This window comes from Notothenia rossii (genome assembly GCF_949606895.1).
Source record: "Notothenia rossii genome assembly, chromosome: 10".
Taxonomy (NCBI): Eukaryota; Metazoa; Chordata; class Actinopteri; order Perciformes; family Nototheniidae; genus Notothenia; species Notothenia rossii.
The window spans coordinates 5,866,808-5,881,789 of record NC_136908.1 but is presented as its reverse complement, the minus strand read 5'-3'; the positions used below and the strand labels follow the sequence as shown (position 1 = coordinate 5,881,789).

Below are 14,982 nucleotides of genomic sequence, written 5' to 3'. Positions count from 1 at the left end.
AAGAGATTTGGGTATGGAGGAAAATAGAGAGGGTTGTGTTTTCTGACACTTGGTGAGTTCCCTGGAACACCGGGGACATATTCATGTATAAAAGACGTACAAAAGTGCATTTTGCATGATAGGTCACCTTTCATTTGAGGATGTGAGATTTAAAAAGGTTGCTTTTATTCATTGCATCAGGAAATATCCACCTTTCAACTTCATTTTATTCTCATTTATCTCACTGTGCCAGCTGCAAACTGAGGAACAAGTGACCAATGTTTCGGTCAGAAGTCATGTGGTGTTGCAAACCCAGTCTCACGGCATTTCGTGTTATAGTCACGAAATATAATCTATTGATTCGTGTTCACCAACACGATTTCCCCGTTTTTTTCCGTGTCACACAGAACGATTTTAAAAGCAATGTAAATAACACATTAGAAGGAAAAAAATACAGATTTCAGTATTCTGACTGAACTATTTTAGAAGCAATGTATTTCTATTGGTAGAATGTTTCGTGCCCGCACCAAATAATAACAAATGAGATGTTTCAGTATTCTGAGGCTCTGAGCCCCATTTCTTTTCCTCACGGACGGACATTATACGATTTGTCCGTCCGTCCGAAATTATACAATTTAAAATAAAAATAATAATCGTGGCTTGATATTGAGTAAAAATGTTTTTATGAACCACACAGTTTCTGGTCATCCAAGACCCGATCGGACAAAAAGACGTGTTGCAGGCACGAAACATACCAATAGAAATACATTGCTTTTAAAATCGTTGTGTGACACGAAAAAAAGGGGGAAATGGTGTAGGTGAACACGAAACAATAGATTCCATTACATGACTATAACACGAAATGCCTGGGTTGGGTATTTGACCAAATATACTAAATGTAAACTCTACATCCATTCTTACAGAAGAGCCGTGTGCAGCTCCTATAGCTTCAGGGCTTATACGTTTACCTTTAATTCAAGACATTTCACAAATACCAACATTTGCGCATAATTCAGTTATCTTTATTACATCAGGTGCACATGTCCTCATAGTAAAGAAATATTGCTCATCACTTTATTGTCATTCATTCTTCAATGTGCCCATACCTGCAAAACTGTCTAACTGAAGGAGGCAGCGGTGAGGTTTGAAAACGTGTTGATATGAAACAAAAAACTGTAACAGGCGTGAAACCATCTTTGGTGTCATTTGTCCAACTGAAGATATAAAGTGTTTGTTCAAACTGAAAATGTGGTTTCCTCAAACCATCTGTAGGTCAATTAAGACACTTGCATCTGAAAACACAAACATTTTATTTTGTAGCTCAAAGTCATTCGTTAGAGAGTGAAGGCATTTTGAGTTCTGAGATCTCTGAGTCTGGACTGCTGCTGCCGCTGCGGTCGCTGTACGTGTCGCTGCGGGAAACACAAACAACAGGCATTAATCACCGTTGATCAGAAAAACTGGGTTTAATTATCCACAAACTCCAAAAACAAAATACCCATTTGGAGTACTGCGTGTTAAAGCTTACAGAAAAAAAGAGCCCATTAGTATATTACTGGTACGATTTTAAACATTATATCTTTGTTATGGAAATAATCTTTTTCTCCATTAGGCTTCAAGAGAATACAGTAGTAGTAGTAGCATTGTACCGTGGTGATAGCCGGCAGCCCTTCACTAAATACCCCGGCAGCTTCCCGGCGGCAGCCAGCAGCAGCCCCAGGTACGGGGGGGAGGGCTTGATGGGGCGGGAGGTGAACTCTGGGTGGTACTGAACCCCCACGAAGTACGGATGATCTGAAAACAGAAACACAGTCCAGTCAAAAACACCATCAGTATAGAAACAGAGTGGCGACAGGTCGAGTCCTCAAACCCTGAAATGACTTCGCTTTAACCGCTTCTTGTCCCCTAGTCTGGAAGTCAATGGTTTTCTGAGTGTGTTTTTGGTTGTCATCCTTTAATAAGGTCTGTGACACAAGCTGAAGAGATGTAACGTTTAGTTCTCAAACATTGAATCAGGGAGATGCTGCCTTCAGGGAACATCACAGAAACGACATCCCCTGCACCACTCAGGGTTTTAAAGTAGAGCTGCACGATTTTTGCATTTGACTGAGACATTTGATTTGAGTTCCTTCCTCTCACCGTCGAGCTCGATGACCTCCATCCTCTCTCCCTCCACGTCCTGACCCACGAAGCGGAAACCTTTCTCCTCAAAGTGGCTCTTCAGCTCTGGGTTCACCTGCACGGGACAACAACGTAATGAAATAAAAACATACACGCACACAACTGTCAGTGAGGTGGGATGTAACCTAACACATTTAATGCACATCTGTTTAAATAACCTCTGATACGCGGCACATAAATGTGACCCGCTCTATCGAAGTCAGTCTGAAGAAAGCTAGGAGTCTCCTCTTTCCATCAGTGGATATAACTCAGTGTATATAACTCAGTGTATATAACTCAGTGAATCAGTGGATATAACTCAGTGTATATAAATCAGTGTATATAACTCAGTGTATATAAATCAGTGTATATAAATCAGTGTATATAACTCAGTGTATATAACTCAGTGGATATAACTCAGTGTATATATAACTCAGTGGATATAACTCAGTGTGTATAACTCAGTGGATATAACTCAGTGGATATAACTCAGTGTATATAAATCAAAATGTGTCTTCGGGTTAATGTGACTGATTTCGATGGAGCGGGTCACATGTGTATTTCGTCGTATTCCAATCCAACTTTTATTTATATAGCACTTTAAAAACTTTGAGATCAAAGTGCTGTACAGAGATATAAGCTCACAAAACATTAAATAAACACATTTAAAATAAAAGATGCAAACACAAAACAAACCAGATTAAACGTAATGATTAAAAAATAACAATATTGTATATAATGTATTGCGTCACTTCAGTAAAGGATCCAAGTGTTGTCAAACTCTGCAGGTGAACGTACCTCAAAGCGGTGTCTGTGCCTCTCGTCCACGTATTCTGCGTCTCCGTAGAGTTTTCCTGGAACACAGAGAGGCTGTTAGCAGCAGGTAAACAACAACAAAAACAACAACACATTAGGTCTCAGTATAAAGCGTCTCTCACGCAGCACGCTGTTGTTGGTCATGAAGATGGTGCGTCTCTTCCCGAGCCGCATGGTGCCGCCCATCTGACCCGGGTTGTGTTCGGGCATGTCGATCACCTGCAGGGGTCACGGGGAGAATCTGAATTTAACACACTTTCCAGGCAAAAACAAAACGTATGTCACTCCTGAATTTAGCAACGGACTCACCACAGGATGCTTTGTGTCGGGGTCGAATTCAGTGGAGTTGGCGCCTAAGGAGAAACAGAAGAAGTCAGTTTTTTAACTTAGTAATGAATGATAAGATACGGGTAAGTATTAATGACTGTTGACATTTTTATTTCCCCATTTATAAAGCAGTTTGAAAATGCTAATTATTCTAAGTGTCTTCATGTTGTTTCAATAAATGCCCCACTACGCCATCTAGTGTTCAAAATATAACATAAGCATTGTAACGGGTGGAACACTAAATGATTTCGTTTTCTAGCTTTCAAGGATCCTTGTATATTTAAAGTAGGTGTTAATGCTTGTCTTGAGGATTATTATTTTTACCTTGAATTGCAACTTCTTTTCTTATATTATTTATGTTCACACCTCCAGACACCAAAGCAAACTCCTTGTATGTGTAAATGTAATAAACCTGATTCCGACACCATAGCTTGCTCTTCAGTGTCTCTAGATTTCAGTGATTTCGGACAAATACAAAACGCCACGCCCATAAAAATGAGAACCCCAGGAGAGTTTGATTACCTGCCCAGCCGAGTGTGTTCCTGGCGAACTCGCACACAGCTAACTGCATCCCGAGACACACACCTGCAGAACCAGAGGTACACGTCAGACATTTTAAAACATCTCATCTGTAAGTATAGCAGCAGGTCGGTAAGATATCTCTGTCCTGACCTAGAAAGGGTTTCTTCTGTTTCCTCGCCCAGTTGATGGCGTGAATCTTTCCTTCAGTTCCTCTGACCCCGAACCCTCCAGGAACCAGGATCCCACTGAAGATACAGAGGGGTGTTAATACACATTTAAAGGTCCCCTATTATTCTGTTCTTCATCAATATATCATAGGTCTCAGATATATACAGAACATGTCCCTGATTGGCTGAAACACCACACAGATCATTGCAGCATTACCCATAATCCCCTCTGTTTCAGCCCTGTTTCCAAAGTGCTGATTCTCTGTCTGTTACTTTAGATGAAAATAAGGAGCCCCTCCCCACGCCCCTCTGAGAGAGATCTGGTTACAAAGAACTCAATGGTGCTCTAGGAGGAGATTCAGGTGATAATGGGGGGGGGGGGGGGGTTACCTTGGTTGCTGATTGGCTAATGGTTACACAAGACAAAACATCGTTATGACATCATTAAGTGGCCAAAATCTGGTCAGCTCATTTTCAGACAGGTTTTTATAGAAATGGATCAAAAAGAGAGAGAATCTTTGTTCCTGAAACTTTCAGAGTCTCTTTCCACAGAGGGGACACATGTTGATGTAGAAGAGACATGGAGAAGAGGGGACACATGTTGATGTAGAAGAGACATGGAGAAGAGGGGACACATGTTGATGTAGAAGAGACATGGAGAAGAAGGGACACATGTTGATGTAGAAGAGACATGGAGAAGAAGGGACACATGTTGATGAAGAAGAGACATGAAGAAGAGGGGACACATGTTGATGTAGAGGAGACATGGAGAAGAGGGGACACATGTTGATGTAGAAGAGACATGGAGAAGAAGGGACACATGTTGATGTAGAAGAGACATGAAGAAGAGGGGACACATGTTGATGTAGAAGAGACATGAAGAAGAGGGGAAAGATGTTGATGTAGAAGAGACATGGAGAAGAGGGGACACATGTTGATGTAGAAGAGACATGGAGAAGAGGGGACACATGTTGATGTAGAAGAGACATGAAGAAGAGGGGACACATGTTGATGTAGAAGAGACATGAAGAAGAGGGGACACATGCTGATGTAGAAGAGACATGAAGAAGAGGGGACACATGCTGATGTAGAAGAGACATGAAGAAGAGGGGACACATGTTGATGTAGAAGAGACATGAAGAAGAGGGGACACATGTTGATGTAGAAGAGGGGACACATGTTGATGTAGAAGAGACATGAAGAAGAGGGGACACATGTTGATGTAGAAGAGACATGAAGAAGAGGGGACACATGTTGATGTAGAAGAGGGGACACATGTTGATGTAGAAGAGACATGAAGAAGAGGGGACACATGTTGATGTAGAAGAGACATGAAGAAGAGGGGACACATGTTGATGTAGGAGAGACATGAAGAAGAGGGGACACATGTTGATGTAGAAGAGACATGAAGAAGAGGGGACACATGTTGATGTAGGAGAGACATGAAGAAGAGGGGACACATGTTGATGTAGAAGAGACATGAAGAAGAGGGGACACATGTTGATGTAGAAGAGACATGGAGAAGAGGGGACACATGTTGATGTAGAAGAGACATGAAGAAGAGGGGACACATGTTGATGTAGAAGAGACATGAAGAAGAGGGGACACATGTTGATGTAGAAGAGGGGACACATGTTGATGTAGAAGAGACATGAAGAAGAGGGGACACATGTTGATGTAGAAGAGACATGAAGAAGAGGGGACACATGTTGATGTAGAAGAGGGGACACATGTTGATGTAGAAGAGACATGAAGAAGAGGGGACACATGTTGATGTAGAAGAGACATGGAGAAGAGGGCTTTGCATAATAAGAGAGCTTTAAAGTCCATGAGTTATAAATACAGATGAATAAATTGAGCACTGACTCGGCGCTGCAGAGTTTCTGCCAGGCCTCGTGGTATTTCACCGGCTCCTCCTGCAGCGTGGACAGCTCCAGGTTGGCTGAGTCGATGTACTGAGGAGGAAAACACCGTCATGTGATTGGTTGTTAGCTTAGATTGAAACTGTATGACTTTATTTGGTGAGCTTCATTGTCTTACAGATGTCTTTAATGCAGTTTTGCTGGTAAAGCTATTTCTATTTAATTAAATATAAATTCAAGACATTCTGTTTTAATAGAAATCTTGTCTCCCTTAAATGCACTGCTTTGGCAACATTTAAATGACCAGTATTGATGATAAATGTGCCTTTTCACTGGATGTTTGGTTCACTGCTGGAGTCGAAATGAGGCTTTTGAATGTTTGATATTACCAAAGCAGAATCAGACAAAGTTTAATGAATGAATGTTTCATCATAATGTTCGTCCTCATACTGGAGTTGGTGCCTAAATGGTGTGTGGCTGTGATTTATGAAGGGATTAAAAGCTAGACATGATTGAGAAGCGATCGTGGTGTTTACCTTGACCTCCAGTTTGTGGCTGATGGCGAGCGCAGAATGTTCCAGAGCTTTGATCACCGAGGCGTACGAGTCGGAGAACTTTGTGTATTTCCCAACCAGAGCGATGGAGCAGTGCTCGAGCAGCCGGTCGGACCTGAGCACAGAGGGGGGGTCAATAGTACAGAATGGATCATTAAACAAACTGAACTGTTATCAACTCCTATTATACTCAATTTGATATTATTAACTTGCACGATCATCAGGTTTATTGTGTTGCACTGTTGGAGGAGCCTGTGACCGAAGCTCTCCAGTGTCATAAGTACACTAGCTATGTGCTTATTACAATGATGGCTCATTTACCCTGCAGGCCTCGCTCGGTTTGGTTAGGCCCGGCTCACTTTGATGCTGCGCTCACATTACAGTTTAGGAACTGGGGTAGTTACTATAGTAACGCAGTGTAGGCGGCAGGGCCGTATCCAGGATTTCCTAAATACCGAGGTCCAAACATGCTAGGGGGGTTCGGGAGACACCCCCCTAGATTTTTGGGATTTTCATGATCTAGTTAGGTGCTTTTTAAGTCCTGGGGGGGGTCAAACATTGGATAATATATTGATTTCAAACCATGTCAGTGGGCTGCATGTCAGAATCAATTATTTTTGAAAGTGTAATGCATAAGAATCAGTTGATTGTTGCTATTAATGATCTGGACATGCAGAAGAGGCTAAAATGATCACAACACATTGTCAACATTCATTTTCTATGTCTCTCTCCTTTCCATAACCTGCAGCCTCTCTTCCATCTTCTTCAGTCTCTCTGTCTTCCTCCTGTTCATTACTCTCTCTGTCCTCTACTCTTTCTCTTTGTTCAATCTCTCCCTCGTTGTTCACTGTTTGCTCATCCTCACTTGTCGCTCCTGCCAGTGAATTAAAAGCAATTCAGCAATTTAGTTCATTTCACTTGTTTGTTTTCATTCTTTTTGTTATATCTGAGTCAGTGTAAAAAGTGAACAATACAATGTTATATCTCCATTGTTTTACTCAAATTGAAATGAAAAAAAGCATTACAACGTTTGTTAAAAGGTAATCCTTCTGACATTGATTCACTTTAGCTCTCTAGCTAGTTTATTCACGCAATTTAAACCAAAGTATAGCTACAATATAAGTTAGTGTGCATGTTGTCGGACGTCCACAGACTAACGTAGAGCGTTAACACAGGACCTGCTGGTCATATGATGTCCTGATGAACAGAAACACAAGCAGCCCACTGGACTCAGATCTCTAGATACCTCATCTCTCCTCCTCTGGACTCAGATCTCTAGATACCTCATCTCTCCTCTGGACTCAGATCTCTAGATACCTCATCTCTCCTCCTCTGGACTCAGATCTCTAGATACCTCATCTCTCCTCCTCTGGACTCAGATCTCTAGATACCTCATCTCTCCTCTGGACTCAGATCTCTAGATACCTCATCTCTCCTCCTCTGGACTCAGATCTCTAGATACCTCATCTCTCCTCCTCTGGACTCAGATCTCTAGATACCTCATCACTCCTCCTCTGGACTCAGATCTCTAGATACCTCATCTCTCCTCTGGACTCAGATCTCTAGATACATCTCTCCTCCTCTGGACTCAGATCTCTAGATACCTCATCACTCCTCCTCTGGACTCAGATCTCTAGATACCTCATCTCTCCTCTGGACTCAGATCTCTAGATACCTCATCACTCCTCCTCTGGACTCAGATCTCTAGATACCTCATCTCTCCTCCTCTGGACTCAGATCTCTAGATACCTCATCTCTCCTCTGGACTCAGATCTCTAGATACCTCATCTCTCCTCTGGACTCAGATCTCTAGATACCTCATCTCTCCTCCTCTGGACTCTGGACTCAGATCTCTAGATACCTCATCTCTCCTCCTCTGGACTCAGATCTCTAGATACCTCATCACCCCTCCGCTGCTCCGATACAAGTCCGTGCTGCGGTGGTTTGTTGATACATGTCGTCTTCTTCTGTTTGCTTTAATCGAGGCGACGCAGTTATGCAGCGCCCCCATCGGCAGTAAATGGAAGTACTACAAAGAACCTCGTTTAGTGCACTTATTTCACAAGTTTTATACACAGCTCGAAAAATATCACCGAGTCTCAATGGTGGATACGGCCCGTGGTAGGCGGGGCGATCGGCTTTTGGCGGCGGAGCGACGCTGCATACGTCATCTTCAATGCAACACAACTCACAAAACACACAACAACAATGGAGGATGAGGAAGCATCGTGTCCTTGCTTCTTGGTATGTGGTTTTTCTTCTTAGGTTCACTGTTTCAAAAATGCTGCAAGCGTCCCTTAATATACGCGACACGAGGGATTAAGACACGCGAGAATTGTGACGATTCTCTCTGACCAATCGGCAGTCGTCACTAGTTTAGCATATCCGGCCGGTTGTTGGCCCGCTTGTTGGCCTCGATAGAACCACGATTTAGTCGGGACCAGAAAAAGGTGAAAAAGTAGTCCCGGGCCAAAACCAGGCCAAGTGGAAGCGCAAACAGAAACGGGCCCCGCACGGCTCGGCACGCTTAAAGCGAGCTCCGCCCTGAAGTGTGAATACACCATTAAAGGCTTGAATCTCCAGTGATCTATTTCCTGTTAGAAGGTATTGTATAATCAGAATAATTGTTAACTACAATATGTGTCGGGACATATTCCTACACTGTTGGTCAAGGTAATACATGATTGGGTTTTTGTTAAACCTTTAATAAAAATAAGGTATACTGTCTTTTTTATTTTGTCTTTTCAGAAAAAAATATTATTGGTTATTTAATTAAATGTTCCATCCTTCAAAGTGCATGTTTTATTACACTATTACAGTATTTGTTTTACTATTACAATTTCAATAAGGTTACATATTACATCTTTTGCACTGCCAATAAGGTTAAGTGAACATATATATTGAGGAAATAATCACATTTAAAATTCAACTTTTGATCAGGTTAATTTCAATTTTCAAGATGTGATTTGATTTCTGGGTGGCTCACCTGTCGGACATCTCTTTCCACTTGGTGAGCATGCGTCGCGGCCGGGTCTCCATCGGCATGTTGAGTCTCCGGGTCAGAAAGCCACAGACGCCCTGCTGCTCCAACAGCAGAGGGACTTTGTAGATGGAGGAGACGTCGTGCACACAGATCACCTGAGGACAGGACACGCGTTCAGAAAGAGTCTGATGGGTTTTTATAAAAGATCCCCTATTCTACTGTCTTTCATCAATATATCACAGGTCTCAGATATATACAGGGCCTGTCTCTGATTGGCTGAAACACCAAACAGATCATTGCAGCATTACCCATAATCCCCTCTGTTTCAGCCCTGTTTCAAAAGTGCTGATTCCCTGTCTGTTACTTTAGATGAAAATAAGGAGCCCCTCCCCACCAGCCCTCTGAGAGAAATTTGGTTAAAAAGAACACAATGGTGCTCTAGGAGGAGATTCAGGTGATAAGGTGGGGGGGGGGGGGGGTTACCTTGGTTGCTGATTGGCTAATGGTTACACAAGACAAAACAAAAATCTGATCAGCTTGTTTTCAGACAGGTTTTTATAGAAATGGACAGAGGGGACACATGTTGATGTAGAAGAGACATGAAGAAGAGGGGACACATGTTGATGTAGAAGAGACATGAAGACGAGGGGACACATGTTGATTGTAGAAGAGACATGAAGAAGAGGGGACACATGTTGATGTAGAAGAGACATGGAGAAGAGGGGACACATGTTGATGTAGAGAGACATGAAGAAGAGGGGACACATGTTGAGGTAGAAAGACATGAAGAAGAGGCTTTGCCTAATAGGTGACCTTTAAAGGTTCTGCAGGGAGAGACGTACCTGCTCAGGTTCTACGTGACAGAACATGGAGATCTTGTCTTTCACAAGTTCTCCAGAGCCGTGGCGCAGCGGCACATGATCTGCAGAGAGAGGAAACATCAGGAACCCAGAGACACCGGCAGGAGGCAAACTGAACACACGTGCATCATTGAACACACACACACACACACACACACACACACACACACACACACACACACACACACACACACACACACACACACACACACACACACACACACACACACACACACACACACACACACACACACACACACACACACACACACACACACACACACACACACACACACACACACACACACACACACACACACACACAGCGAGCCTCACCAGATCGGGGGACAGTCGAGTCCTCTGAGTTCTCTGACCGTGTTCTGTGTGGGTTTGGTTTCTGCTCTCCTGTCGCATTGGCTGCACACAACAACACACACACACATCATTATTATTAGTCTGCATGTTTGTTAACTGCAACCTCCAACATGACACACGTAGACAAAACAGGCCCTTTGATAAAATACTAGATAAAAACACTTTGGGCAGATAGTAGATATCGCTAGTTCACTCAACCTGTTGAGCCCCGATCCTGTTTTTCAGGCCTCAGGCTCGAAAATGACATTCCCAGAACAAAGGACCATATCTTCACTTCTAAAAGGGGTAAATTAATAATCTTATTTCTCAAAGCAATGATAAACCTGTGAGTTGGATGTAGAAGAATCAAAATCAATATAGCATTTTTTTATTTAAAGTAAATTCAGATTTGAACATAGTAAAAAAATGTAAATTATAGTTTCTGTCCAAAAAGAACCCATTACTTATAGTGAAAACCACCCTTGAATGATTGGATAGTAGACTAAAAGCTTTAGAATCCAAACTATAACATATAATAAGTACTCTGTATCAAGATTGATGCAAAACAAGTGACATTTGACCTTTTAGAGATTTCGAAATAAGAGTTCCTCAGCTATGCTTTGTACCTCAACATGATCCGACTCACTCTGTGCTCCAGGCTGAATGGTTGTTGGTACTTGCAGGTGCACACTTCACATAGAAACCTGTAAAACAGCATGTCTCTCACCTGAGGGATGAGGCTGACGTGGATGTTGCAGAAGTTGTCTCTCTTCACTTTGAACTGGAACTGCCTGAATGCCTCGATGAACGGCATGCTCTCGATGTCTCCCACCGTTCCGCCCAGCTGCAAGCAGACGCACGATAACATAAGTAACACATCATTAGCAAAGGCCTGAAATAAGCTTCATTAACAACATGTAGCCTAGTGGTCCACGCTATGGAGCATTCATACCTCTATTACACAGACTTCAGGTTCTACCCCGTCATCTTCCACGGGAACCTTGGCCTGCTTCACCACCCACTCCTGGATGGCATCTGTGATGTGTGGCACCACTGGAAGAGACAGAAGCATATTATTATTTATGTTAGTTAAATATTTCTCTGTATCGAGAAACCCTTTACGAAGCTTAGTCCACATCACAGTAATCACAACACCGTATTGTGACTACAGAGAATAAACGACAGTGCTTGCTGCAAAATTAATAATGTAGTTTAACTTGACTTTTGTCGACACACAAACAGTGATTTAGTGAAACCCCTCGCGGCGGAGGATTATCAGAGCTTTTCAGTGTTCACATGTAGACAGGGAACGTTTTAGGCTCCGTTATCTCCTTGGTGATGCGTCACTAGAGAAGCAACATTTTGTGCAACGGCGGAAACGGACTGATTCATTTGCAAAACCTAAAAATAAAAACATGAATGAAATGCAAAGCAAGGAAGGCAGGAACGTGTTGGGTGGAGTTTACACTTCTACCTAAATCTTATCATCTAACATTTCCTGTTATATAACTAAAGCATGTTAGTGATCATGCTAGCAGCACTATAGCATGTTAAATTAACCACTACATGGCGTCAGCTGTGAGCTTTTGAATTAATGTCCCATGATGTTTTGTAAATGCAGTTTACTGTAGGTGCTGCCGCCTGCATACACACACACCATTTTTTTTTAGATAATCAATTAAACATGGTATAATTATTGATTATTCCAAGGTATAACCGAGAGACTTTTATATCAATGGTCTCGACAAAGCTTCAATTGAGTCTCTCAGTGTCCATTTAAACAAACAGAGAACTAATCTGGAGGAACAAAACTAAAAACAAGTTTCAAAAATCCCTGTGTACATTAGAATTAGTCGTCAAACAGAATGTTGTTACCCTGCACAGTCTTGCCCAGGTAGTCCCCCCTCCTCTCCTTGTTGATGACTGACTGGTAGATCTTCCCGGTGGTCAGGTTGTTGTCTTTGGTCAGCCGGATGTCCAGGAAGCGCTCGTAGTTCCCCAGATCCAGATCCACCTCGCCGCCGTCGTCCAGCACGAACACCTCCCCTGCTCGACAAACACTACACGTTTACAACATGCTGCGGTTTAATCACACATGTGCTGAATCATCATCTCCTGGGACGTACCGTGCTCATAGGGGGAAAACGTGCCGGCGTCTATGTTGATGTACGGGTCGATCTTGATGGCGGTCACATGCAGACCGCACGACTTCAGGATCGTCCCCACGCTGCTCGCTATGATGCCTTTACCGATGCCTGAGATCACTCCTCCAGTAACCAGGATGTACTTCATCGTGCCACTCTGGTGTCTGCAGATCGGAGAAGACCTGTGGAAAAGGATCCAATGAAAGGAAAAATATCCATTATCAATATTGGAATTGAACAGAAAGAAAGACATTTCAATTATACTGAGCAGAAAAATTGAAATCATTAAAATAATTTATAAACAACTATATTCTACTAAGGTTAATTAGTACTTGTAGTTTTTAATATTTTCTATGAAACAGGTGGTTGATCTTAACAGCTAATGATGGCAACAATACGTCACTGACAATAAGGCTATTGTACTAGTCAAATAATAAATAAGACATTTAAAAAAGGCTTAAGGGGTCATTTAAAAGCAAAAAGTAAAGCATTCTGAATTGCATGGGAAACAAATCATTATAAGACAAAGAAAAACTTTAACAACAGATTAAGAACAATATTCTACGAAGATTCAAGGATGATATCTACTAGTATTGGAGTTTATAGTATCTGCTTCATCAGTAGTATTATCATTTGTAAGGCTTTTGTACTCGATAAAACATTACTGTACAAGGTATTTTAAATGTAGAAAATATACATATAGAAATAACTTTTGACATAAAGGTTAAACATTATACTTGCATTTATATGAAGATATCTGACAAAGTAATGAGTGTTGTAGCTCACATGAGGCCAAGTTAAAAAGCATGTCTATGAAGGACAAGCTAGCTAGTCATAACAATGGCTAAACCTCGATGTCCTTGTTCTACAACGTGGCTCTTTCTACCAGAACATATCAATTAGATCATCATATCAACAATGTACATTTACCTCTTAAAACCACCGTTTGATAATAATCTAATGAAGTTAAAAGATAGAAGTTTTTTCATCCTTCACAAAACAGATCGTCACGCATGGTACATAAGGAGTATTTGATTTAATACACAGAGTGGGCCGAGCAGGTGGGGACTTCCTCATTCCGTTGTGTTATAGAGGGAACAGAGAGTAACCGCCCGCACAGGATACTCGCGTGAATAAATCCAGCCACAGTACCACAGTATTACCGCCCGCGCGATTAGCTTCGGGCTAACTGTTAGGGATAATACGATAATTACAATAAGACACCCAAAATAAATGCTTCTGAAGTGTCGGTGGGTAGAAAACGGACACGGTCAACAGTAACTGACTTCAATAATTGAGTTCAAATATAAAAAAACCGTCTGCATTTCGAAAAACCCACATCAAGCCCGACTAAAATATCCAGCATCGCCTTCAAAATAAAAGCGGTGTAGATTTGTATTTACTTTTATACAAAGAGAAGAGCAACCAAACTGCAAAATAGTTGAAATAAACATATATAATAGGGTTTTGTATAACAGTGTTATGTTACGAGTCTGTTGTTAAAGTTAAATCGGTCGTTATATAACAGTGTTATTTTATTTTGAAAATGTGTACCGGCAACCATGCTTATGTGTTATGTTCAGCTTTTATGCAAGTGTTTCACAGCATCAAACATCAACTTACCAAAATATTCTTCTCTTCAAAAAAAAAATATCGACGAGGAAAAAAAGCTCACAAAACCTTTTACCAAAAACAAAGTATCGATCCAAATAGAAACGCTTTTTAAATGCTCCCTAGAAGAGCCATGTATCCTGCAGCTGATTCTACACGTGTCTGCAGCAGATCATCATTCATGAGTTCATTACACACCAACATGTTCTTCCTCTTCTTCTTCTGTGGGGTTTTACTGCTCTGCTGCCACCTCATGGAGCCAATGCATCACTCAGCATCATTTTTACCAGAGGTGGAACAAGCATTCAGATCCTTTAAAACACCAATTTAAAAATACTTTATTTACAAGTACAAGTTATTTATCCTATAAACATCCTACTTAATAAGAGGCAGAAGTGGAAAAGGTGCTTGGATTAGGTAGGTAGGTAGGTGTATAGCAAAAATAAACTTTAATTATGAAGAATACAACACTTTAGACACATATTTACATCAACTAGTTGTTAATTAACATGCATATTAGAGCAAAACTACTATCTTATTAGTGAAGATATGAATACTTTTTCCACCCCTGCTCAAACTGTACTACACTGCAGTACTTAAATATATATAATGAGTACATTTCTACTGGAGGTGGACAAAGTAC

The 14,982-nt window shown here is 41.5% G+C and overlaps 1 protein-coding gene across 1 annotated transcript; it reads right to left on the bottom strand.

Annotated features, from left to right (window-relative positions):
* Window positions 1-1,272: 1,272 nt before the first annotated feature.
* On the bottom strand, window positions 1,273-13,988 carry LOC307021153 (CTP synthase 1-like). Its single transcript, XM_079652984.1, is given in 20 exon segments — window positions 1,273-1,391; window positions 1,629-1,773; window positions 2,119-2,215; window positions 2,938-2,993; window positions 3,078-3,174; window positions 3,265-3,308; window positions 3,805-3,867; window positions 3,955-4,049; window positions 5,838-5,926; window positions 6,370-6,502; window positions 9,374-9,525; window positions 10,213-10,259; window positions 10,262-10,292; window positions 10,567-10,583; window positions 10,586-10,635; window positions 11,298-11,428; window positions 11,537-11,637; window positions 12,460-12,630; window positions 12,711-12,910; window positions 13,659-13,988. Coding segments are annotated over 20 exon segments (1,863 nt in total). The 5' UTR covers window positions 13,718-13,988; the 3' UTR covers window positions 1,273-1,306.
* Window positions 13,989-14,982: the final 994 nt, after the last annotated feature.